Source organism: Vombatus ursinus, unplaced genomic scaffold (genome assembly GCF_900497805.2).
Source record: "Vombatus ursinus unplaced genomic scaffold, bare-nosed wombat genome assembly UNPS02014867.1, whole genome shotgun sequence".
NCBI classification, from domain to species: Eukaryota; Metazoa; Chordata; class Mammalia; order Diprotodontia; family Vombatidae; genus Vombatus; species Vombatus ursinus.
The window spans coordinates 2,490,223-2,517,462 of record NW_020954645.1 but is presented as its reverse complement, the minus strand read 5'-3'; the positions used below and the strand labels follow the sequence as shown (position 1 = coordinate 2,517,462).

Here is a 27,240-nt window from a genome sequence, read left to right as displayed (position 1 = left end):
CCCACGAACTAGTGGAAAACATGAACTAGATCCATAAGCACAACCATGACAGACATATGTAGTTGATCTGCCTTGTTACCTTCCCATAGTGTTGAGTTTAATGCTCACAGACAGAAACATACACAGAAAAGCTTCCTGATTTCTTCACTTAAGTACAATGAAAGTTTTCAAAGAAGGTAATTAATGGCTATTTTCAGGTGCTATGATTCTTACAAATAGTGATGGCTTAACCATTCAAGGACATGTAGTCAATCCAAAAACCTGACAAATTCCATCACATATAACTTGTTAGCAGCTAAAACTCTGAAACTTCCTTTTGTCCCAGAAAAGTATACAGATGTATAACCTACTATTTTTTCACATCTTCAATCAACTGCATGAATCACTGCATGCTTTGGTTCCTTTACAGTATATGGTTGATTACATCACTCTTCACCTACTTCCTAATTGCTATTAATGGGAATGACAAATCTGCCATGAGCTTAAGAAAAAACACATTGCGCAGTCTGGCATTCCAGAAAACCTGGTATACAAGTCTCTGCAGGAAGTCATTAAAGGGTTACAGCTCTGAAAAATAACAAGAATTTGCAATTATACAAGGAAGCTCTCTGCCTAGCATCACTTCCCCTCTCTGGGCCCCAGTTTCATTATCTATGCAATGAGGGACTTAGACCAGATAACACCTAAGATCTCTTCTAGTAGTAATTTTATGTTACTTACTTTCCACTCGATGTTCTTTACAGAAGTCATGAGAAATCAGGAAAAAGCACATCTATTCTTAACACTCTAATAGGGAGCAAAATAATGAGTGGTGAGTTTATACAGGGCTATTATAGGAGATAAGGCTTGGTACTAGACTGTGGAGGCCTTGAATGCCAGGCATATAGAGCATTAATAGTGATGTTTACAGATAAACAAGACAAACAATATGAATGTCTAAACTCAACATAACAGAGCAACTATTAAAATTACCATCATAAGATAATGCCACAGGAGTACAAGTGGGTTTCTAATGAGGGGATAATTCATAAAAATAGTGGATGTAGGTCATGCCCCATGTGGCCGCCCAGCTTGCACTCCCCTGCCAATCAAAATGCAGCCCTTCAGCAGATGACAGGTGAGGCTCCCTGAGTGATTTCAGGCCCCGCAGCGAGGTCTCCAGACTCTAGATCAGAAGTTCTTTACTCTTGCTGGGCCTGGGCTCCTCTGGCAATCTGGTGAAGCGTCTGGCCTCCTTCTCAGAGCAACGTGTTTCAATGCATTGCACTGACTTCTGCTCTAGAGTCTGGTGTTTAATGTATACTGAAGTCCTTTAGGTTTTATTGGTATTTTAAAAAAGACTATATAAATGCAGCATTAGGTACAATCTTGTTATCAAGGGGTTTTGTGCCACTGTCCTTTAGAGAATGTATTTTTGTAGATGAATTTAAGTGTTTGTGAGAAAGTGTTTGTTGATTTAAAAAAAACCTCATCAACCTAAAAAAAATACTATCTGAAATTACTAGTTGATAAAATATTACAAGGGACTCAAGCTGCTCACCCTGCATCCTGCATTGGTGATACACAGTGTGAAGGGGGGCAGCAAAGTGTGAAGAGTCAGGGTCCTTAATGCTGCTGGAGAGAAGAATATCTTTTCCCAATTCCACACCTTCAGGTTGCCTATGACGCTCACTATAATGATCTCCTCTCTAGGGGGTGGGAGTAGAGGGGGATTGGTTGGAAAGGGGGTGGTTGGTGGTTGTTGGGGAGGAGGAAGGCATGGCCAATAGAGTATGATTTGTCCCAAAGACAGTATCAACTTCCTAGACACAGTCCTGCTCCCAAATATACTGGATTCTGACCCAATGGTATACAGTACATAACAACAGATATTATACTAAACATTTATTGTACCAACAATGTCACATGATTCATAGGTGTTTTTATAACATCTTTTATCCGTATTAGTGGCCCTTCCAGGGGAACAATTCTTTCTATTGTCACTCATTCAAGTAAAATGAGACAAAGGTGATCTTTCATCCACCCCAGAGCACTCTCTACTCTGAACTACTCCCATCACAGAGACAACCCTGACAGATTTCTGTGAGCTCAGGATAATCAGAAACCCAGCCAAATCAGCACTTCTTTCCCTAATCTCATCTGAAACCAGCTGCCATCTGCTGCTATCACAGCATTATCACTGGGGTCTTTTATCCTAACAGTATCCATCGGTACCTCTGAAAAGTTGTCTAAGGGATTCCCCTATGGGCTTACTAAATACCCAGCAAGTGGGGAAAAAAGACAATCCTTACCATGAAAAGAAAAGAGGCTTTTAGCAGTACTGTCTGTGAACAGAAGGGCTCTGTGAGGCTGCTTTTTCTCTCCCCAACATTCCTCGCTTTGATATCAAGAGCTGTGGGACTTGTCCTTGGCCCAATTCTGTCATCAGTGACATAGGTGAAAGCACACTTATCAAATTTGTAGAAAACAGAAAGCTAGGAGGGACAGCCAGCATGTCAGATGGCAGAACTGGGATCCAAAAGTCAGGATGGGACAAAGATCCAAATCTAATAAGAGGAAATTCATTAACAATAAATGTAAAGACCCACATTTGGGTTCCAAAAATGATACAGGATAGGGAAAGGCCTGGCTACAAATAATTTTTTGTGAAAAGTGGCCAAGGGATGTTGGTGAATTCCAAGTTTAATGGTTAACAATGTTAACACAGTAACTGAAACAGCTGATGTGATGTTAGACTACGTGAACAGAAGTGCAGCATTCAAAATAAGGGAAATGCTAGTCCGGCAGTCCTTTGGGCTGGTCAGCAGGATTTGTTTTAGCGTTCACTTATGGGAACCTCATTTTAGCAAGGACATTGACAAGTTGGAGCATGCAGGGATGCAATCAGGATGGTGAAGAAAACTATGTCATGTCAAGGGTCAGATGAAGGAATCGGAGATATTTAGCCTGGAAACAAGAAGATTTAGAAGGAATATGATCACTGTCTTCAGCTGTCTGAAGGACTGTCATGTGGAAGAAAAATTAGGTCTGTCCTCCTTTGCTCCAGAGAAGAGAACTAGGAACAATGACTACAAGTGGCACATAAGGAAAAAATGCCCTAATAACTAGGGCCATGCCCAAGGAAAATGGGCTACCTCAGGGAGCTCCTGAGGTCTTTAAGCAGTGGCTAGAAGCCCACCTGTCAGGACTGAGGTAGAAAGGATTGCCCGTCGGGCAGTGGCCAGGCACGATAGCCTCTAAAGTCCTTTCGAGCTCTGAATTCTGGGATTCTATGAATACTACGAAATTGGATCTCTTGCCTTCGCAATCTGTTTTATTCCCTCTCAGCAAAAGGAAAAGAAGATGAATGAAACTGAAATCCTAGAATCACCTAATGAATCTGTATCACCAAACAATACAACTCCCTAGTAGAAAAGGCCTATTGTTCTAGAATGGAAATTCCTTTAGCCTAAATCTTGAGTCTGCTAGGCGGTATAGTGGCTACAGTACTGGAACTGGAGTCAGAACGAACTGAGTTCAAATCTAGCTTTAGACACTGCCCAGCTTTGTGACCCTGGGCAAGTAACTTAACCTCTGTTCGCTTCAGTTTCCTCAACTGTAAAATGGGGATAACAGCAGTACCTCCCTCACAGGGCTGTTGTGAGGCCCGAATGAGATAATATTTGTAAAGCACTTAGCATTGTTTCTGGCACTGTATAAATTTGTATTCTCTTCTCCTTACCCATCATCTCATTATCTTTCCCCCACCATGTGCCTAGTATGAGCAGAGTTCTGTACATAACAGATATGCACATGCTTGCAGAATTAATGTTTGCTGAATACATATGTCCTTTTTGTATCTATAACCCTTTTGTTATATTGTTATATTTGTATCTATTGTTATATTTGTATATTTGTATCTATAACCCTTTTGTATAATTTTTTTTACTGCCATTCCTTGTAAGAAATGTTGGGAATATTAATAAGATATTTTGGCAGGTACATTTCAATTGTCCCCAAGAAAAGGGAATAAAAAGATTACACAGCCCTCAGATTTTATGCAACAGCACAAGAAAAATATGCTACAGAAATACAGTGTGTGTCACTTTAATAAAATATTTATGTTACACGTTATCTTTTTCTCTTAAGCAGCTGTCAGAGCTTCCTGAAATAAACTGACAAAGTTAAATGAATAAAAATTGACTGGTGGTAATGGCTGGGATAAGCCATTAAGGCAGCTGTGGTGGGCTGCTGGGGATGGGCAATTTCAAATGCTTCTGAAAATGTTCTCTCTGTCTCTCTCATAGACACACACATGTTAGCTTTAGTTTCTTGAGTTACAACAGAGGTGTCAAACACCTAGCCTGCAGGACACATGTAGCCCACAAACTCTCCTGAATGTGGCCTAAATGAGATTAAAACACAGTTCCTATCTGATCTTAATATTATATTGTATGTTGTACATATAATACAATGATACATTAATAAAAAAAGAAATCTATAACTATGCGTGGTTTTCTGAGTCAACATCCTTAGGTATGGTTTAGTGGCCCTCGTTTCTATTTCAGTTTGATACCACTGATATACAATATCCAAATCACCAAAGCAGAAGGCAGTGAGGGCCTTCACTTGTGGCTACCTCTCACTAGGCTATCTGCTTACCTCATGCTTGGGTACCAATGGCCTAGAAATGCCTGAAGGGCAGGGACTACACTATTTTTATCTTTCTATCTATCCCCAGAATCTAGTACAGCGACTTTGCACACAGCAGGCTTGAAAGGACTAGTCCACTGATCTGAACATGGAGAGATGTGTGAAGAGATGTGTGAAGCTTATTTTTTGGTAGGGTATGAAGTTTTTTTTTCCCATGTTCTCAGGTCACTTAGTCACTTAGCAATAACATGCTTTGCATCTAATACTACTAATAGACCACGTTAAATTTGAACCATTTATTTTGCCTGCTAATAAGGTCCAGACTCCGACTCTTATTTTCAAGACCTTAAATAAAATCCATCAAACCTAGGAGAAACACATGGACCTCCAGAGAATCTCTGACAGAACAGGGGGAAAAACCCTGGAATGAGTCAGGAGAAATAGATTCTAGTCCTAGTTCTGCTACTAACTAGCTGTGTGACCTGGTTCAAGTCACTTCCCCTTCCTATACCTCCTCCTCTACAAAATGAAAGCTGAATTAGATTATCTCAAAAGGTCTGACATTCTACAGTTCCTCTGGTCTGGCATGCTGCTGCCTCAATTTTTACTGAGTTAGAAGTAATTATGACTAAAAATGCAGATTTGTTAGGCCTCAAAATCTCAGTTTCTGGAGCTCGAGCAGAACTCAGAACAATGAATTTTAAAGAAAGGAAAACAAAATTTATTGTGCACCTCTTCCATGTAAGATATCTGATCATCTACAGGCATAGTCCCACAATGACGTAGATTTGAACTTCAGGTATCCCTCTCTTTCCTAGACTACTGAGCTTTTAGTTTTGTTTTTTTTTTTTAAACTTAGAAGCTTTCCAATACTCAGAAAGCTGTTGAACACTGTGGTGATGGTGCTTCAGAAATATATAGCCAGGATGATAAAAAGGGATATGTTCCTATTACTATCCCTCCACTAGAGTCTTCAGATGCTGCACTGTTGCATGGAGATAACTCTGGGTTTTCAAAGGCTAGGCCAACACAGTGCAAGCTCTCACAGGCCCTACAGCAAGCTGGACAGACTTCAATGAATGGGACCAGCAAGTACTAATCTAGCTAAACTCAGAGTGTGTTATCATCAGGGGTCTAGCAATGATGAATATCTTCAACCACAGCAGCTCACAAAATCACATCAGCTCGCTAAGGTGTGGAGAGGTTGAGCTCTGTATCGGTAAACGCACTACCAATGAGACCATGGCTCCTTGAGACATGCCACTATCAAATCCTTGACTATCTAACTGATGAAAACCTAAAAATATTATGATTTGACTTAATTTTAACATTTTCTTTTTTTTTCTTTTTGGTGAGGCAATCGGGGTTAAGTGACTTACCCAGGGTCACACAGCTAGTAAGTGTCAAGTGTCTGAGGCTGGATTTGAACTCAGGTCCTCCTGACTCCAAGGCTGGGGTTCTATCCACTGTGCCACCTAGCCACCCCTTTGATTAACATTTTCAGAGAACCCTCATTTGAAGTACATAACTTTCATCCATTCACCTCTCTCCCTTTTCATTTCCTATTCTAGACTAAAATAAAATGATCAGCAGCAGAGTGAAAGGAAAAAAAGGAGGACTGTGCAGTACAAAGACGTAAGCAGTGTTTTAGAGGCTATTCTCCCTATGCTCATGACAAAAGGTACGTGCACATACACACATCTGAATCTTTTCAAAGAATCAGAAGTACTCATCCCCACAAAATGTTCTTCTTAGGAAAAGGGATGCTTTGTTTCTTGTAACATACACGGAACGTGTTCCACAGGAGGTGGGGAACAACACACCACAACCTGGATTCTTTCTCGATGAACCAATCCGCAGGGATCCAGCTCAAGGGCTGAGAAGAGGCTGAGAGAACACAGGACTCGATCTCATGTAAACATCCTAAAGGTATCACATGCAGCAAAACAGCAGCACAAAATGCTGACTCCCAGAAATCCTCCCCAACTGGCTATCCTCCAAAAGCCTCAGGGTGTGCCACAATGAATGCTGCTCAGCTCGTAACTCAGTTTTCCAGGGTATACCTCTTATTGCTGATCCCCACCCACCCTGTAGCTGGGGTAAACTTCTAAAGTCACATGATTCACATTGAGGCTTTGGCCAGAATTTCCTAATAAATGACTGGAAAGAGACCGAGGCTGACTTCTTAAGATTAATTATTCATGCTAAAAAGATCTTCCTGGCTCCATGTTTCTGCAGGACTCTCTGAAAGTCAGTTCTAATCAATCACTGAGGATGAACCCCAAAGGACTGGGTGGATGTGGTGAGGGGTCGATGACAGTGGTTTATGTACTGACATGCATGCACGTACACACATGCACACACACAGAGCACACACATTTAAAAGCAGGCACTTTGGGAAAAGCAACTGGCCCACACTCTTATATTAGAAAGAAAACAGTTAAACAGTTCAGAGGATCAGCTGTAAAGAATCTCAATATTTCTTCTGAAACACAATGGCTTTTCTTTCTGAACATCTGAACACATTCTTGCCCCTTGTGTTAAAAGATGACATTGCTAATACCATTTTCATGGGGATACTCAGATCAGCAGGGTCTATGAACAGAGCATCCTTTAATGAGTACCTATGTCAATTCCAAATGAGTTTGCTGATGTAACACTCTATATTATTTTCATGGGGATACTCAGATCAGCACGGCCTATGAATAGAGCATCCTTTAATGGGTAGCTATGTCAATTCCAAATGAATTTGCTGTTGTAACATTCTATATGATAACGTATATGGCATACAAATGGCATGTGTTAACATGCCCTCCAATTACATTTCTATTGGAGAATACTTTGCTTCCTTCTCCACCTAAAATTACATCATCAAGTAGATTAGTATTTAAAAAAAAAAAAGCTGAACAAGATTCCAGACTGAAATATGTTACTCTTAAAGTGAGTTTGATGAGAAATTGTGCCCCCAGCATCAGTGGGCAAAAAGAAACACTGCAATATCGTATTCCATCCAAGTTCAAATACGAGACATAAGAGATACTCCACTAGGATAATGTGGACCAAGGCCCAGGGAAACTTAGGTGAGAAGCAACATTTTGGAGATGAGGAAAAGTAAACAGGAATACTTTCTCTCTTACATTAGAACAAGATTCGAGTCTCACCTTTGACACTTACCATCTTGGGTCACTTAACTTCTCTGAGCCTTCCTTTCAAACATCATTTCTAAAATAGGAGTAGGAGTAATATACCCATAGTACCTACCTCAAGGAATTGGTGTAAGCATCAAATGAGATAAATTACATAAAGCAGCACATGGTAAACCTTAAAGTGTTCTATAAAAGCCAGTTGCTATTATTATGTGCACTGAGGTGACAGTTGAAGAAATGGGAGGTTTTGAAATTACCAAGGGAAAGAACATACAGTAAGAAGAAAGGTGAAAACAGAGCCTTGGGGAATGCCAACAGTTAGAAGAAAAGGACTAAAAAGGAATAGTTAGAGAAAGACAAGCAGAAGAGTGCTGTCACTCACCAAAGCCAAGGGAGGAGGAGAGACAACAGCATTAAATGCTGTGGAGAGATCAAGGAAGATGAGGACTGAGAAAAGGCTGCTTGATTTGTCTCATAGATCATGAGTGATTTCAGAAGAAGTCTGAGTGGAGTACTGAAGGAAAAACCTGATTGCAAAGGATATAAGTATGAAAATGATGAAAGGAAGTGGAGAAGTGATGGTAGCCTATACTTTCAATAAGTTGAAGAGCTCAGGGAAGAGGAAAAAGAAGATGGTAGCTGAAGAAGTTAGCAGAATCTTGTCTAGGGAAGGTTCTTCTTTAGGAAAGGTGAGACCAGAACATGTCTGAAGGCACAAGGGATGAAAACAGTATAAAAAAGGAGAGACTGAAGACACAAGGGGGAGTAGATAACTGAAAACAAGTGTGTGAAAGAGCAGGAAGAGATACAATGAAGGAAACAAGTAGAGGAATTGGGATTGGAAAGGAAGTTGGTCAGTTATTTTTCGGAAAAAAGAAGAAAGGATGAGAGAATGTGTGAAGGTTCAGAAATTTAGAGATGATAAGAAGGAAAGCTGAGGAAGCCCAAGTTAAATCACCTCTACCTTCTTAGTAAAGAATATGGAAGAACTTAAGAACAGTGAAAAGGTTTAAAACTTGATATAGGGGAGGTGATCAGGAATCTACTAGGAACTGAATAAAAAAGTATACAAGAATTGCTAGTGAAGCCATCCTGGTTTCATGACTTTATCCAATAACATTTGGCAGCCTGGGTCAAGAAGCAAGATGGGTAAAGAGTGGAATATGTCCAAGACTGATGAGTAGCAAGACCAACAGACCACGACAAGGGGAGGATTCTAGGGCACTCTCAAGGACACCATAGAAATGTCCAGCAATGGCATCCAAACTTCACAATGAGATCAGGGATGAGAGATTTGGAAAAGTGAACAATCAAAGAATTAGAAAACAAAAAACAGGCAAAGTAGGTGTGAGACAGTGAGTTAGATGGAAAAAATAGAAGAGACTATGATCACAATGAAATTTCAGCGTTTAAGACTTTGGAAAGTAGAGTAGTTCCAAAAGACTGAGGTTGATATATATGTTAAATATGACTATATGGAAGAACTATATATTTAACATACACAACAAACATTTAGTAAGTGCCTGCTGTGTGCATAGCACTGAAGAGATATAAAATTTAAATCAAATATGATCTCAGTCCTCAAAACTATACAGTCGAATACAAGGATTAGAAACAAATATCGATAACTATAATGCTCAACATTAGATGGCAAGTGTAAGAGATTACAAGACACAAGTGATGAGAAATCTAAGAAAGCTCTTTACCAGCAGAAGAGGAAGTGAAAAGGCTTGGGGAAAGCTTCCTGTAGGAGATGGCATTTGGGCTGGACAGGTAGGAATTCAACAGGTAAGTGGAGAAGAGGTAGAATATTCAATATTAACAAAGGCATTGAGACATGAGACTAAAGGACAGAAACAGAGCAACATCCACTTTGGCTCGAGGATAGTGGTAAGTGAAGGGAAATAATGATATAAGGCTGGAAAGGCAAGGTGGTGTCAGGTTGTTGTAGATCTTAAACATCAGGCAAAACATGTGAATATTACTCACTAACAAGGAGTCACACAGAAGTAGCAACTTGCATTCTTTTGTCTTTCCCATGTTGTTCAGAAGTTAATGAAATCACAATTTCTTTCTGCTCCATAACACTTCCAAAGAAGTTCTTTTCCTGCTCCTACTCTCATTATAATGGGCAAATCGCTGATACAAGTATACCGATCCCAGAACAGGAGCCTGTTTCTTTTCACCAGATATCCATGATCTCTTTTGTCAATCTGCCTGTCACAATCACATGACTCCACTTTTCTATATCTCCAATAACTTCTGCTGCTTCATGGCAAAATGTAAATTATTGACCTAACCTCAAATTTTTTCATTTCTTCTCCCTATCTGCTCAGTTTCTTTTCACTTAAATCTGTCCCCCAGCTCCTAAAAAAGGATATCACCTTCCCCCCCTTCAAGAAGGCATGCTTTCTCAATTAAATGTAGGTTAGATGGGTTGTTTTGTTTTGTTTTTTTACATCCTCAAATACTTCAAATCTTTGGTTCTACACAGGAACTGACTAAAAGATGAAAACGGAAGGCTCCCTCAACACCATTAAAATATGTGAAAAAAAAAATTAATCCATATTTTCTTTTTAGAAAGGGGTCCCAAATTCAGTATTGACTTAATCAATTTGACACACACTCTCCTAATCAATCAATAAACAAACAAACAAAAAAGTCTTTGCCTTCAAGGAACTTACATTCTATGGGGAAATCAAGTATATGTGAGTAAAAAATATATATAAAAATGAAATACAAAGTAATGGGAAGGAATACAGAAATAGTAGCTGGAAGGAATCAGGGAAGGCCTCATACAGGAGAAACACTAAGAGAAGAAACTTCTCATATCAGAGAAACACTTGAGCTGAGCTTTGAAGGGATTCTAGGAGGTAACATTCAGCCTCTCTTCCTAACCAAAACCACCCCCACACCAATAATGTCATCATTTCCCTGCCTTCCTTCTCTAAGATGCCCAGCCTTTTTCTCTTAAAACTTTTTTTTGTACCAAAAACCTAACCTCTGCTCTTCCCCTCACAACATCAGATCTCCCACTAGCCCCTAACCATCCTCTATCCTTTTTCAAACTCTGTATCTTTTCTCTTTTCCTTCTTCCTTCTCCTTTCTCCCTCTCCCTCTCTCTTCTCATTTGTCTCAAACCCTGATTCTCCCCACAGACACAATGCACAACACCTAGAGCCCTAACACTGCCACTCTGCTCAATGACCCCTTTTCTCATCTCCTACAAACCCAAACCCACAGAACTCTCACCCTTTCTCCCCATCCCTATTCTCTCCTTCGTGCTTCTCTTTCCTGCCCATCTCTCTCATCTCTCCTCTCCCATCATGTTCTCATCTCATTTCTCTCCCTTGATCTGTCTCCCTTCTCTCATCTATCTTCTCTCACTTCTTTCTCTCCTCTTCTCTCTCAACCCTCCACCATCTATCCCTTCTGTCCTCCTTCGTTCTCCTCCCCCATCTCTCTTTCTCCTCTCTCCCTCTTCTTTCACCTCTAACTTTTCTCCATCTCTCTCTTTTCTTCCATCTCTCTCTCCTCCCTTCCTTCTCTCATCTTTCCTTCCTCTCATCTCTCCTTCTCTCTTCCTTCTTTCCATATCTCTTCTCCTTTTCTCTTTCCTCCTGTTTCTCTTCCTTTTCTCCCCCTTCTTTCTCCTCTTTCCCATATCTCTTCCTTCTTCTCCCCTTCTCTATCTGCTTCCCATCCCTCTCTCCCTTTCCTCACATCTCCCTTCTCTCATCTTCCTTCTCTCCCTTCACTCTTCTCCAATCTCCTTTCTCTCCTCCTCCTCTCTTCTTTCTCCTCCCCATCTATCCCCTTTTCTCCTTCTTCTTTCATCTCTTTTCTCTCTCCTCTCTCCCACTGTCCTTTTTCTCTCCCTCCATCTCCCTGATCTTTCTCTCCCTTTTCTCTCCTCCCCTATCTCTTTCTCATCTTCCCCTTCTCTCTCTCCTCCATCATTTCTCCCCTTTCTCTCTCCTCCCCATCTCTTCTCCTTCTCTCTCATCTTTCTTATTCCCCCTTCTCTTTCTCCTCTCCATCTCTCTCTCCTTTCTTTCCCTGTCTCTCCCCCTTTCTCATCTCCTCCTTTCTCCCCCCTTCCCTTCCTCTTCTCCCCATCTCTCCTTCTATTCTCTCCTCTCTCTCCTCTACCATCTCTCTTTCCTTTCTCCCTTCCCCATCTCTTCTCTTCTCTCTCTCCTCTACCATTTCTCCCATCTTTCTCCTCCACTATCTCTCCCTTCCGTCTTCCACCACCTATCCTGTCCCTCTTTTCCTATCTTTCTCCTCTCTAACTTCCCCTTCTTTTTCTCCTCCCTGGCTGGCTCTTAATTCCCCCATCTCTTACCTCTCTCTTTTCTCTCTGTCTTCTCCCATCTCTCCCTCCAGTCTCCTTTTCTCTTCCCTATCTCTCCCTTCTTTCCCTCTTCTCCTTTTCTCTCTGCACCATTTTTCCCATCTCTCTTTTCTCCACCATCTCTCTCCTCCCATCCCTCTCTTCTCCCAGTTCCCCATTCTCTCTCTCCTCCTCCATATCTCTTCCTTCTCCCTTCTCTTTCTCCCTCCTCCCCCATTTCTCCCTTCTCTCTCTCCTTTCTCCTTCTCTCCTCTCTACCTCTCCCCTTCTCTCTTTCTACTATCTCCTTGTCTCATGCCTCTCCCATCTCTCCCTTCTTTCTCTCCCCCATCTCTCTCCTCTTTGCTCCACCATCTCTCCCTTCTCTCTCCTCAATATTCTCTCTCTCTCTCTCTCTCTCTCTCTCTCTCTCTCTCTCTCTCCCTACCTCCTCTTTCACTTCCCCTTTCTCTCTCATCTCTCCCCCTTCTTCTTCTCTGCCCCCAGCCCCAGCACCTTCAGGGTCACATCGCACAGCTTCCCCTGGCGCCGGATTTCCTCCATCACTCCGTATCCCCTGCTCGGCAGCTCCGACACAGAAAAATGCACAAGATCTTCCAGCTCCTCCACTCCGTCCTCCACCATCTTCCCCCACCCCCAAGGCCGGCCGCAAGTGCGGCGGCAAAGAGTCTCCCTCTCCAGCGACCCAACTGCACCAGCCCGGCAGCTTAAGACAGGTGCGGCCCCGAGCGGCCGCCGTAGTTCCGCCTCCCGGAAACTCCGAAGTCTCACTTCCGGCTCTGAGCAGCCCTCCCTCTCGGCCGGTCTCGGGAAGCCCCGCCCACCCCGCTTTCGCCTTCCTTTGCCCCGCCCCCTCCTTCCCCCTCGGGTGTTTCCGGAGATTCCAGATGGCGTCACGTCACCATAGCGACGGTATACACATTTCTGCGCCACAGAGCCCTGAATATTCCGTTTCCTGCCTTGGAAGCGGGCTGGTTGCTGCAGCTTTCTCTGCCGCCGCTGTCGCTGCTGCTCCCTCTGCCGCTGCCGGTGTAACCGCCCTCGGACCTGGTGGGGTCCCTGCCCTCCAGGGGGTGTAGGGAGCCTGACTGTGAATGGTAAGAAGGGGAGAGGAGACAGGCCTGGGTGCGAGAGGCTCAGAGCAGCGCCAGGGCCTGTTCCCCTAGGAGGAGGAGGAAGAGGAGAGGGGGTCTCTAAGAATAGCCCCCATTTCTAGAGCGCTTCAAGGCGCTTTCCTCGCAGCAAACCTGTCAGGAGGCTAGATTGCCCCCCCATTGTACAGATGAGCACACTGAGGCTATCCCCAGGAGAGCAAACTATGGCCCGTGCTAAGTTTGAAAGCTGAGGGAATCGGCAGAACATAGACTATCAGACCTGGAAGGGACTGGAGAAGATTCAAGGGACTCCTTGAACTAACTCCATCACATACAGCAAGAGACTTTCAGGTGGTAAGTAGGAGAGCTGGTATTTTAACCTGCTTCTTCCGACTCCAAATTCAGTTTGCTCTTCTCTGCCTCTGCAGAATTGCTAACTCCCATTTCCCGTAGTACTTTGAAGTTTACTAGGTGCCTTCCTCTCATAAGAAGTGCAAGAATGACTTGCTCCTGATGATAAATAAGGAAACTGAAGCCCAGAGTCACACAGCTGGTAAGTGTTGGAGCTGAGATTCAAACCCAGGGCCCTGACTCCAAAGCCAGTGTTCTTTCCACAACACCAGTGGTGTCTTGTGGCATGGACCCCTTCTCAGAATAATGTTTTTAAATACATAAAACACATAGGATTTCTAAGGAAACCAATTATAGTGAAATAGTTATAAAAATAAAGCAAGTTTGTGGACCCCAGATTAAGAATGCCTGCTACACTGAAAAGATTAAAGATCTTCTTGAGAAGGAAGCAAAAATGTTCACTTACTGATAAGGAAGAAATATGTCACAGTTGTAAGAATTATAAATTTTGAGCTGGAGGGGACCTTAGAGGTCATTGAAGCCAACCCATAACTTTATATAGGGGAAAAATGAGATTTAAAAAGAAGTGACTTAACCCAGGTTATATAGCAAATAAGTGGCTTGTCCAAAGCTGTCTCAATTCTCATCCAGGATAGAACAAACACACTATTTAGCCACTTGGTTTTTGCTTTGCTTTCATTTTTTACATTTTTCCAGATGTCAAATGAGTCCTAGTTTCCTTCTACCTGATCATCCTCTTTTGAACATGCAACATCTCATTTTGTTCTTAAATATGATGTCCAGAAGTGAATCCACTTGTAGTCTGACCAAGGCAGAGGATGCTGGGATTATTCTCTCCCCTTTCCTGAACACCTTGCTTCTTCTATTAATGAAGCCTAACATTACATTAGAGGCAGCTTGATGTAGTGGTTACCAAGCTGTCTTCATAGTCAGGAAGACCTGGGTTTAGGTTTCATTTCTAATACATACTGCTTATACTTCTCAGTGCTCCAGGCAAAAAAACTAAGACTTTAAATTCAAGAGAAGATGCTAATCTAAATTGTAGAGGATCTCTACCAATGTAATGATAGGTCTGGTTTAAAAAAGTTTATGTATGTGCATACATATATATATATATATATATATATATATAATATGCTTTTATATCTCAATGCTGACTTTTATCATACTTGAAATCTACTAAAACATCAGAATGTTTTTTCTTATGTGCCGTTGTCTAGTCATTTCTTTCCCGTTTTGTACTTGTACATTTGATTTTTGGAAACCAAGTGTAGGAATTTACACTCCTATTGAATTTCAGCTCTTTAGATCCAGCCCATTACCACAGCATGTGGAGATCTTTTTGGATTCCAGTTTTGTCAGCCAGAGGCATTAACTCTCCCTCTCATCTTTATGTCATCTCCAGATTTGATAAACAACTCATTTATGCCTTCATCCAAGTCATTAACAAAATGTTGAACAGAACAGGGCTTACATTGAGCGCAATGTAGTCCACTAAATAAACCAAAGATTCTTTCACATGAAAGTCTCACCTCCCCTATTCTGCACATGTACAGTTGATCTTTTTTTAAACTAAATGATTTTTTAAGCTAAGTATTTTGCATTTACTTTGTTAGTTTTGGCCCATTGTTCCAACCTGCACATTCCCTGGACTTAGCAACTCATTGTTCTTTTAGTTAGGCAATTATGCCATATAGAGAAGTACCCAGGAAGTGTACTTATAGAGAGAACAAAGAAAGGAAAAATTAGGGGTTTCTGACATTGAGAAGGCACTACTGATAAAAGATAATAAAGGTAGGGAGTGATGACTCAGAGAATGCTCAAGTTGGAAGGGACCTTAGAAGTTATCTAGTCTGACTTCATTTTACAGGTGAGGAAACTGAGGTATGGTCTAAAGTGGCTTGTCAAAGGTCTGTAAGTCTAAGCCAAGGGCCTTTAACCCAAGTTTTCTGAAAATGCTAGACATTGACTGAACAGTGGATTCTACAAACTTAGTGTTCTTTCCAGACTTTGCTATGTGTGTGAAAGACTGAAAGAAAAAGCTTATTGAAACAAAAGGAGGTTTTCTCCACTTGGAGAGTTGGGTGTCTTCATAAAAGTCTCTGAAAAGGGTTAAGGGCTCAACAAGTAGAATGTTCTCAGTGGACAGAGTGAGCCCATGTGCACGTGAAAGAAGTGAACAGGAGGAGAACACATCTGGGTATGAGAAACAACATTCTCTTAGTAAAACAAGAAGATGGAAGTGAATATGGAAACTCAATTACTCTCCCACATCTAACAATGGTCATCACTGTCAACAAGCATTTTCTGAGCACCTGCTGTATGCTGAGTATATCACTTGACATTGTGGGGAGAGATTCATAAGAAATAAAAGACACAGCCCCTGCCTTCAAGAAGCTTAAAATCTAACTGGGGAACCGAATATTCCAATGAAGAGACATAAGGACAAGCGACGCATCAGTAAGTGCCAACACAGGATTGGCTCGGTCCTAGGTGGGGTAGAGGAGTTGTTGTACTAGGTGGGCTTAGTCTCAAAGGCTGTGCGTGTTCTATGGAAGACTGAATGTGGGTGGGTAGCAAGGAAGGACATTTCATTTGGGGAATTTGTCGGTTAAATATGTGAGTGAGGTTGGTGCTAGCAAGTTGGACAGAAAAAGAGATGGGAAGTGTGGAAGATGATTGGTTTGCTCTTTCTTGTACTGGCAGTCACCAGGGGCTTCTGGGCACTTGGAGATCTTGGGGCCTTTCAAAAGAACTACTTTATAAACCGAGCTCTGAGAGAAGGGTACATCTAGGTTTTTCTCCCCTTTGAAATGATGCCAGGAGATATTCTTCATATACCTGGAAAGTATAAATGTCAACATGTGATAACATGATGATTTCCTCCAAAGAGTTAGATGACAAAAATGCTTGTACTTTAACCAAAAACAGCCTCTTTCCCTCACCATACCAACCACATAGATCAAAGCAAGCCAGACAAATGATATCTTCTTTTAAATTTCCCTTAATTTGGAAATATAATGAAAATGTTTGGGGCTTCTTTTATTTAAAAAAAAATTATAAAGGTTAAACTTAGCAAGCTTCAATGAATTTGTGATTTCATTGATGTAGGCACTCTCCTCCCCTCCTTATACAGATGGCAACCCCTCCATGCCATCTTACTCTGTGTGATTCTTGTCTGTCTTTCTTATAAATCCTCCCTAGACACAATCCAACATTTCAGAAGCATTCCTCTAGTTCTCTGAATACCTTGGGATGTAGATGCCAATGGACCACTCAAGCTGTCATTTCTTGTTCTTACTCTGTAGTCTGCACTGCTTCCTTTTTGAGATGCTGTAGCCTGCATGATGAGTTTTATGCCAGTTGTGCTCAAGCTGTTGATGATGTACCGCAGCACATTTATCTCACTATTATTCTTCAGGTCATAAATTTATTTTTCCTGAGATCAAGGTTTTCCATAATTCATAGCCAAAAAAAATCACCAGGAAATTATTGGTGTGAAAGGATTGAATGCTTGCAGCAAAGCTTTATTCATTTGTAAAAAGACCCAGAGGAGCAGAAAATAGAATTTAATGAACCTTAATTTTTCAGATCATTTTCACATACTAATAAAACTTAGTGGGCCTATAAAAAATTCTAAAATCTTTTAATATACTAGTGAAAATTCCATTCTTTTCTCCTTAGTAAAAATGAGCACTCGAAAAAAAGTGCACACGTATGTACGGGTCAAACCCACGGATGAATTTGCTTATGAAATGATCACCTTTGGAGAAGACAACAAGGTAACTATAATCTGTAAGGAGGCTACATTTGTACTGACCTCTCTTAGCTGAGTACAGTTTCCATTTTGGGGACTCATGTTATCCAAGCTGGATACTATTTCAGAACAGCGCTTTGAAGTCAAGGTTGGAGTTTTACCATAGAATTTTAAAGTTGAGAAGGGCTTTAGAGATTAGCTAATCTAACAACTTTACAGATGAAAAAACTCAAAGGCCTTTCCTTTGACCTATCCTTATAGATTTAAAAAAAAGTATCCTTAAATTACAGAATCGCAGAATTTCAGAGTTAGAAAGGACTTCAATGGACATCTATTTCAACCATACCTGGAAAAGATCCCTTCTACGATATATCCAACAAGTGGTCACCCAGCCTTTACTTAGAGGCCTCAAATGAAAGGGAACCTACTATCTCCCAAGGTAGCCAATTCCACTTTCAGATAGATCTGATTATTAGGGAGTATTTCCTTAGATCAAGCCTAAATTTCCCTCTTTGCATCTTTCAGCCATTACTCTTAATTCTGTCCTCTAAGGCCCAAATGGAACAAATTTAATACCAGTAGGTAAGTGATATTCTTCAAATACTCCAAGAGAGCTGTTTTGTCCCCTCTAAGTCTTCTCCAGATTAAACATCCCCATTTCCTTCAACCAACCCACACATGGACTGAACTTGAGGCTCTTCACCATCCTGGTTGCCGTATTCTGTACATTCATCAGCAGCCTTCCTAGAATGTGATACCCAGAACTGAACACAATACTCTGGTTGTGGTCTGACCAGTGGTGTAGACTAAGATTTAGACTTCCTTATGTTCCTTTAATGCCAACTAAGATCTCATTAGCTTTCTTAACTTTCACATTAAACCGTTAACTCATATTTCAGCTTGTATTACACTAAAGCCTGCAGACCTTTTTCATATTGCCCTCTAGTCATGCTTTTTCCCATCTTGACCATGGAAAGCTGATTTTTTTGAACATGTTTAAGATTTTATATTTATCTCTATCAAATTCTATCTAATAAGATTTGGCTCAATGGTCCAGCTAGCCTAGATTTTTTGAATCCTGACTGTTGTTCAATGTGTTAGCTGTCTTTTTCTGGCACTTAGTAGGCATTAAATAAATATTCTTTTTTTATTACTTGGCTGATTGATTTGATAAACGTATCCTTCTATATCTTAAGCTAATCACTGATAAAGAAAAATGGTAAATAACACACAGATTCCTGGGGCACTCCACTGGACACTTCTTTCCAAGTTAACATTGAACCATTAGTGACTACTGTTTGAATTTGGCCATTTATCCAGTTCTGAATCCAGTTAGTTGTATCATATCTCCAAATGTCTCCATCTTTTTTATAAGAATAGTATGAGAAACTTTATCAAATATTTTGCCAAAATTCAATAAATAATATCACTGAATTCCCTTGATCTACCCTTTTAGTACCATTAAAAAAAGAAAATAAAGTTAGTTTGACATGACCTGTTTGTGATGAAGCCATGTTAGTGCTTTCTGTTTACTACTTCTTCAGATCTTCACTGGCCTTCTCCATAATACATTATAGGATTTTGCCAGGAATCCAAGTTAACTGGTCTATTGTTTGCGGACTACTTTCTCTTCCTATTTTTGAAAATCAAGACATTTCCCTTTCCTCAGACCTGTGGTATCCCTCCCATTGTCTCTGATCTTTTAAAGACCACTGAGAGTGGGTCAGAATTCATATCTGCTGGTTATTTCAGAAAAAAAATACTAATTTGAGCTTTGATACCTACGTAATTTAATTTTATCACATAAAGCTTCCTTCTGTTCAGATCTGTCTTTACTCTTTTCAGATGTCTTTTGCTCTTAAGGCAGTGAAAGCATGAAAAACAGTAAATCATTTAGTTCATGCTAGGGAGAAATTCCTGTAGTGGCTTTCCAAAGAATAAATGCACTAAATTAAATAAGGAGATTTTTTCTTTCCCTAACTCCTTCTCTGTGATTGTGAACATGTTATTAATTAAGGCTATGATAATCTAGGAGATGGGGAGGAAAAGTAACAATATTCTTCTCTAGGATCATAGATTTAGAGCTGGAAGGATCTCAGGGTCCATCTAGACCAACCCCCTCATTTTTCAGATGAGGGAACTGAGGCCTAGGGAAGTTAGGTGACTAGCCCAAAGTCACACAAAGTAGTAAGCATCAGAGGTAGCATTTGAACCCAGTGTCTCTGACTCCAGAGTGAGTATCCTTTCCACAATACCACACTCCCTTCTTTTGAGCAAACACCATATCATATATTTTAGCTTTCTTTTTTTCTTTCTTTCATAACACCACTTGATATTTTTAGAGCATTGATATTCACATCAAGAAAGATAGCCGAAGAGGAATCGTCAATAACCAGCAGACAGACTGGTCCTTCAAATTGGATGGGGTTCTTCACGATGCCTCACAGGACTGTGTTTACGATACCGTAGCTAAGGGAGTGGTTGCCCAAGCCCTGGATGGCTATAATGGTAATTTAGTTTTGGTTAATTAACATTTTTCTTATTTTAAGAACTTGTAGAACGCTCCACACATAGAAAATGTTGGAACTAAGTTATAGAAGTTAGTGATTTCTTCCAATGACATTCTTATGGTAATTAAGGTTCTGATTTGATGCCTAGAAGAATCAAAAGGTGACCCTAGTTTCTCAAAGGTTGAATCAGCAGAGTATAAGCTCTGGCAAGTCCTACTACCCATGAAGAGTTCCAGTACAGGCCACGTAACAGACCAGTTTTATGCTATCCAAGTTCAGAGAGATTTATCACTTGTATTATGCAAAGGATGATGAATTTTTGACAAGAGCAATTCTCAAATAACTTATACTTAATCACATAAGAGTTGTCATCTGCCTTGATTAAGAAAATACTCACATTAATGAAATTGCAGGTTAGTTAAGCATTAAAGTAGATAAAACAATAGCATTTCTACTAAAACTTATATGGTCATTTTTTATATATATTCACTCTGTGGATCAATCATTATCTGCTTTATGATATTCATGACAGAGCTCAAACCACATATGTTGGAACAAATTTCAAGACTGGCTTTCTAATAAAGTATTCTTTATAAAGCAAAGATAGTTTTTGTGCTCAACAAGTTATATGAAAAATTCCCCAAAATATTCTTTATGGCACTTTTTAAAGTCAGATCATTTTTGTCCTACCTTCTTGATGTGAGCTATTGCCAGGAATTTCATTAGCATGGTTAAATATAAACACTCAAGTTTTTTTATGTTTTTAGTACTATACACAAAAGCAGAGTCTGATCTTCATAACAAAATGGAAGGGAAAAAAAAAACCCTTCTTGGGAAAATAAGATCTTTCTTTCTCCAGTTTTCTATCTAGTGCTTACTATTTAGAGAACCATAATAGTACACAGTTTATAGCCTATGCCCTATCAACTAAATTTCCTCACTTTTTAGTGGGCTCCATCTTATCTCTCCCATTTTAGGACAATCGTACATAATAATAAACAATACTTAGGTTAGGTTATGATGACTATCATCTCAGAATTATGGGACTATACCATTATTCTAATTAATCTTTACTATTTCCTTGAGGTAATATAACCCCCAGCTCTTATACCTAGAGAAATAGCAGCATAGGGAAATTAAAGGATTTTAAAGAAATCAAGAATGTATGAGGAAGGAATCTTGACCACCAGCCATATTCTCCATTCTTAAATGGCCTTATTTTTTAGCCAAAGTAAAACATGTCATGCTCTTCTGTTCTGGATAAACACTAATATTCCTGCCAACAAAAAGTATGCCAAAATCATGTTCTGGTATATAGTTTTATATAAACTCTGTTCTAGAGCATAGGAAATTGGGTCAAGCATGTTGAAGTAACCTCTACTGTAAAGTTATACTTAGACAATAATACTTAATAAATCTGTCCAGACTGCTTCATAGCATCAGCCTGGAAATCTGGGTAATAGTTGATGAATAAAAGGCTGATGAAGAAAGAAGACAAGGTTCAGGCTAATTAAGTCCTGTCATGGTCACAGAATCTGAGGCTAACCAAAGGGTAGCAAGAAGAAATATAATTGAAGGAGATTCTTTGCATAGTTTTTGCAAGAAAGATTATGTTAACATGAATATGAAAGTTTCTTACCTGCTCCAGGTAGTACACACCAGAGGAGCAAATCAAAGTTTGCCAGATTAGAAAATGGTGAAGGCTGGAAGGAAATGTTGGTATGAGTAGTGACTTAATGGTAGAACTCTTGACACAATCCCTGGAGCCCAGAATATAATTATAGTCACCAAGTTTATCCCTGGAGAAGAGTTGAGGAAATGCACTTCCTTCATTCTTTGCAGAGGTAGGGACTATGGGTGTGGAACACTGCATATACTGTAAGACTCTGGTTATGTAATCCCACCTCAGATGCTTGCTGTACGACCTTGGATAAGTCACTTAACTTTCCTAGGACTCAGTTTCCTCAGTGAAAGAGTTGCACTAAATGGTCTTTGAGGTCCCTCTTAGCTCTAAAGTTAAGATCCTGTAATATATTAGTTTTCCTAAACTGCTTTTTTTCCCCCATTCTTTATGAAACCTCCTCCCTATAAACTTTGCTCACCCATGCAAATAAAATGACCTTCCAAGATAGATCTTTCCATCCTTTGTGAATCTGATAGGCTTCAGAAACCACTTTCATTTTTTCTAGAAGAGCCCTGGAATTTCTATTGTCTACTCAGGGGAATATGTTCCTGCCTGCTTAGCCTCCAAAGAAGATGACCCCAATACTGGGATCCTGGGGAGTCAGTTCCCTTTCTGAATAATGATAACAAATAAGCTGGTTGGACATTTTGAGTATCTTAGGGAGAAGTACTTTACATTTTACACTCATGACCTCACTAGCTTTTCCCCACAAATTGTCTTTGAGATGGGGGAAATGAGATTTGCTCTTAGTCAACGGTTCTACTTTGTTGATATAAGAACCTCTTTTTAATGCTGACAAGCATGGTAGTAGATGTGCTGTTAGTATCTGTAGCTTGAGAAAATACGTAATAACAAAATCACTATAAAGTCAGTAACACTTTTTATGATTTGTAATTTATTAAGCATAATAGTATCTATATATATTTGAAAAATAATTATAAATAATGACACACCATTTCTTCAATCTTACCACAATGCCAGGAACATAGTAAGTGCTTAATAAATGCTTTTTATATCTAGTCTATGGGAGCTATGTTCATCGTATTTATTAAATCAGATATGGAGTCATATACCCTTTGTAATAACTCTGTGACCCTGAAGAGATCCATAACTCACAGGTTGGGAAATACTACCTTAAGTCATAGACAGAGTCAGTGCTTCGCTCAAGGTCTTAGGTTCATAATTTAGAATGGGAAGAAATCTTAGAGATCATAGGATCATAGATTGATTAATCATTCTAGTAAATAATAATTTTTAAGCATTTGCTAATAATACCAGTAATAACAGCTAGCATTTATGTAGTGGTTACTACATGCCAGGCACTGTGCTAAGCACTTTAGAAAGATTATTTCATTTGATCCTCACCACATCCTTGGGAGGTAGGAGCTACTGTTACTCCCATTTTACAGTTGAGGAAACTGAGGCAGACAGAAGTTAAGTGAGTTGTCTAAGGTTACTCAGCTAGTAAGTGTCTGAGGCTGGATTTGAACTCAGGTCTTTCTGACTCCAGGCCCAGCATTGTATCCACTGTGCTGCTCAGCTCCCTATGTGCCAGGAACTGTGCTACATGTTGAGAATACAAAGTAGGGCAAAAAACAAAACACTGTGGCAACCCTCAAGGATCTTACCTACTAATGGGGGAGATAACTATAAATAAATAGTTATATACAAAGTACATGAAGAGTGAAAGGAAGATGGCCCAAGAGGGGAAGCCTTCAGTGGATAGGGGAATTGGGAAGGCAGAAGGTGGAAGACGAGCAGAGTCTGGAAGAGGCCAGAAATGCCAAAAGGGGGGAAATGTTCCTGACCTTCAGAAGTCCTCTAACCCAACCTCCCCAAGACCCCTCATTTTATAGACAAGAAAACTAAGTCCTAGACTAGGGACCAGATTGCTCACAATCATATGGATAATAGGCAGAGCTGGGATTTGAGCTGAGGTCCTTTGACTCCAAATCCAGCTGTCATTCCACTGAAAAATGCTGTTTTTCCAAACCCAACCTAAGGATTCTCTCATCGGGAAGGTGGGTAAACTGGCATTGGAAATCAGTTGTATTCATCCTTTGTCTAATTTCCTATTCATCAGTTCATATAACCTCCTCACTTTGGCTCCATGTGACATATTTTCCCTTTCTTTGAAATTTCTATTGTTAATAAGTAATTTTTTTTAGTTTCTGTTATATGCTTTTAATTGATGACTTTAGATTTATTTGCCTTGTTACAACGTTTCAGAAAAGCATGTATCTAGAGGTCTACATTCTATGGGAAGGTATTTTTAGTAGTATTTTATTTTTTTCCAATCACAAGTAAAGAAAGTTTTCAACATTCACTTTTATAAGATTCTGAGTTCCAAACGTTTTTCTCCTTCCCTCTCTCTCCTCTCCCCTTCCCAAGATAGCAAGCAATCTGATATAGGCTATACATGTACAATCATATTAAACGTATTTCCACATTAGCCATGTTGTGAAGGAAGATCAGAACAAAAGGGAAAAACCAAGAGAAAGAAAAAAAAGCAAACAAAAAAGGATGAAAATAGTGTGCTTCCATCTGCATTCAGATTCCATAGTACTTTTTCTGGATGTGGATAATATTTGTCATCGCGAGTCTTTTGGAATTGTCTTAGATCCTTGCATTGCTGAATAGAGCCAAGTCTATCAAAGTCAGTCATCGCACAACGTGGCTGTGACTGTGTACAATGTTCTCCTGGTTCTGTTCACTTCACTCAGCATCAGTTCATGCAAGTCTTCATGGGAAGGTATTTTACTTGATCTTTACACAAATGTTTTTTAAATGTTTCCAGGCACAATCATGTGTTATGGGCAAACAGGAGCAGGAAAGACATATACCATGACTGGAACAACTGAAAACTACAAGCATCGAGGCATCCTTCCTCGAGCCTTACAGCAGGTATGACCAATTTCTGTTAGGGAAGAGAAATGGCAAGATTGCCTTTTCTCCAGGTTCTGAAAACATAAGTGTTTATCCAGCCCTGCTGTGAGCTTATTATTGCCCAGTGGAGGACATAGAAGGCTAAGAGGTGTTCCCTGCTCTAGGAGAAGAGCTCATGGTCTAGTTGGAGAGACAAGATGACCACACATCCCATTGCTGGGCAAAGACCATAAAGAGGTCAAAGACAGAAAGAAGAGTCATATATGTTATCAAATTCATAGCTGGACTTTTTGTGGATTCAGAGAACAAGAAACAATGTAAGAGCCTATCAACTGGGAAACATCAAAACAAATTATGGTACATAAATGTAATGGAATGCCAGAGTCCTATAAGAAGCGACAAATATTAAGAATTCATAAAAGCAGAGAAGGGCATGGAAGGACTGCTTGAGTGAGGTAACCAGAATCAAGAGAATGACAGTGACCACAACAATGCGAACAGAAAAGCAAAAATGAAATGAAATGCCATGTAATTGTAGTGACCACATTTGGCCCAGGAGGAGGGTTGAGAAAACATATACCTCCTTCCTTTCTTTGCAGAGATGGCGAAAATGGATGTGAAATGGTACCTGCTGTCAGAAGTGGTTAATGTATTGGTTGGTTTTGCTTGAATGCTTTTTCCTCTTTATTTCTTAGTTTTTGTTACAAAGAATGGCTCACTGGCTGAATAGGAGGCATATAGTCAGATATGAATGCTATAAAGAAACAAAAGGTGTCCAAAAAGCTCCACAATCCTAGCCTCTTAATGGTATCCCAGCTTCCGTCCTGTCCTCTATCTGACGTGTTGACCACCCACCTAGCTGCCAGAGCAATCTCCCTATAGCACAGATCTGACAGTGTTACTCCTGCTCTGGAAGTTTCCCTATTGCCTTGTAGCTCCTAATACAGATCCTTGGTCGTCACTTAAAGTGCTGGCTCCAGTCTTGTTTCCCATTACTTCCTCTCATGCACTCTTCATTCTGACCAAACTGGTCTCCTGGCTGTTCTCTGCTGGCACATTCTAGCCCACACCTGGCTTTTGTGTTGACTCTCTCATGTGCCTAGGGTGGGAGTCCTCCTCAGCCCCTGTCTCTTCAAATCCTTAGCTTCCTTCAAGGCTTCCTATGGCTTTTTCAAGACTTATCTCTGGTACCACACCTGTAGACAGCCTTTCCTAGTCCCCCTAGGCCCATTCCTTCGAATTATTTTTATTTATTATGTATGTATTTTTATATTAAAGAATTATATTAAGTATAAAAACTGTAAAATTATACTCCCATATTAAAAGTTATGTTTTGTCATATATTAGGCTATATATTTTATATTAGTGTGGTTAGGTGGAACAGTAGATAGAGCACTGGGTTTGGAATCAGGAAGACTCATCTTCCTGAGTTCAAATCCAGCCTCAGACACACTATGTGTCTGAGCTATGTGACCCTAGGCAAGTCACTTAACCCTGTTTGCCTCAGTTTCTCATCTGTAAAAATGAGCTAGAGAAGGAAATGGCAAACTACTCCAGTATCTTTGCCAAAAAAACTCCAAAATGGGGTAACGAAGAGTCAGACGCTACTGAAAAATGACTGAACGACAAATTTTATATTATTTATATTATTGTGTTAAATATTAAACATTTTTTTGGTATTAAACCTATTTTATATGCTTAAATTTCACATCGCTCTTTGTAATTTCAATTCCTGGACAGTAGGGACTATATGTCATTTTATCTTTTGTATCTCCAATGCCTAATAATAATTGATATTTATATAGCACTTGAAAGCCTGGCTAAGTGACTTGCTCAGGGTCACATAACTAGTGCATGTCAGAAGGCTTGATTCCAAGTCAGTCCTCTAACTACTTCACCATATTGCTTCACAGTACCTTTCACACAGAGTGCCAGGCCTGGAGTCAGGAAGACCCATCTTCCTGAATTCAAATTCAGCCTCAGACATTTACTAGCAGTGTGATCCTGGGCAAGACACTTAACACTGTTTGCCTCAGTTTCCTCATCTGTAAAGTGAGATGGAGACGGAAATGGCAAACCACTCCAGTGTCTCTGCCAGGAAAACCCCAAATGGAATCACGAAGAGTCAGACATGACTGAACACCACCACCACGTTGCACATAGTAGGTACTCAATAAGTAATAATCAAATGACATTAGAATTACTTTATAAACAGATACAAAATTACGAAACATTATACAAATGTCAAGAATTCTTTTCATCTTCCTCATGATAAATGCTTATTGAATTGAATTGTTCACATTTCTATAGCTCTTTAAGGTTAAAAGGATTCTTTCCTCACAGCCCCATACTCCTTTGAGGGCCTTTCTCAAAAACAAGAGGATCCCCAAAATAACTCTTGGTCTCACAGAATGTAAGAATGTTACATCTCAAAGATCACTATCAATCAGTCAATAAAAACTCATTTATTAAGCACCTAGTGTGCTAGGGATAGAACTACAAAGAACAAAACAACCCCTGTACATTGGAAAAGGGCATTCATTGATTTTGGAGACAGAAGTTCAAATCCCATCTCCTCCTTACCACCTGTGTGACCTTAGAACAACAACTTCATCTTCCTTGGCCTCATTTTCCTCATCTGTAACAAATGAAGGGATTAGAGGTCCCTTCCAGCTCCAAATTTATCCTATCATCTTATTCTAAAGGAGCTTACGTTCTAGGAGGGGAGACAAGAAGTAGATAAATATATACACATATGAACATATGTGTATGTTATGTATATACACACATATACGTGGAGGA

The 27,240-nt window shown here is 40.0% G+C and overlaps 2 protein-coding genes across 7 annotated transcripts in view; one reads left to right on the top strand and one right to left on the bottom strand.

Annotated features, from left to right (window-relative positions):
- The window catches only part of KLHL18 (kelch like family member 18), a 95,597-nt gene extending 82,731 nt beyond the window's left edge, over positions 1–12,866 (bottom strand). For all 3 annotated transcript variants that reach the window (XM_027842185.1, XM_027842186.1, XM_027842187.1), the window contains exon 1: positions 12,631–12,866. In XM_027842185.1, the coding sequence (XP_027697986.1) occupies positions 12,631–12,759 (129 nt within the window). In that variant the 5' untranslated portion in view covers positions 12,760–12,866. The remainder of the gene's footprint in view (positions 1–12,630) is intronic.
- Positions 12,867–13,077: 211 nt separating this feature from the next.
- Positions 13,078–27,240, top strand: part of KIF9 (kinesin family member 9) — a 77,926-nt gene continuing 63,763 nt past the window's right edge. For 2 of the 4 annotated variants that reach the window (XM_027842195.1, XM_027842197.1), the window contains exons 1-4: positions 15,750–16,061; positions 17,286–17,383; positions 19,701–19,866; positions 24,350–24,456. In XM_027842195.1, the coding sequence (XP_027697996.1) occupies positions 16,031–16,061; positions 17,286–17,383; positions 19,701–19,866; positions 24,350–24,456 (402 nt within the window). In that variant the 5' untranslated portion in view covers positions 15,750–16,030. Of the gene's footprint in view, positions 13,233–15,749; positions 16,062–17,285; positions 17,384–19,700; positions 19,867–24,349; positions 24,457–27,240 lie in introns of those variants that run through there. The other 2 variants (XM_027842196.1, XM_027842198.1) reach the window with 2 other exon arrangements.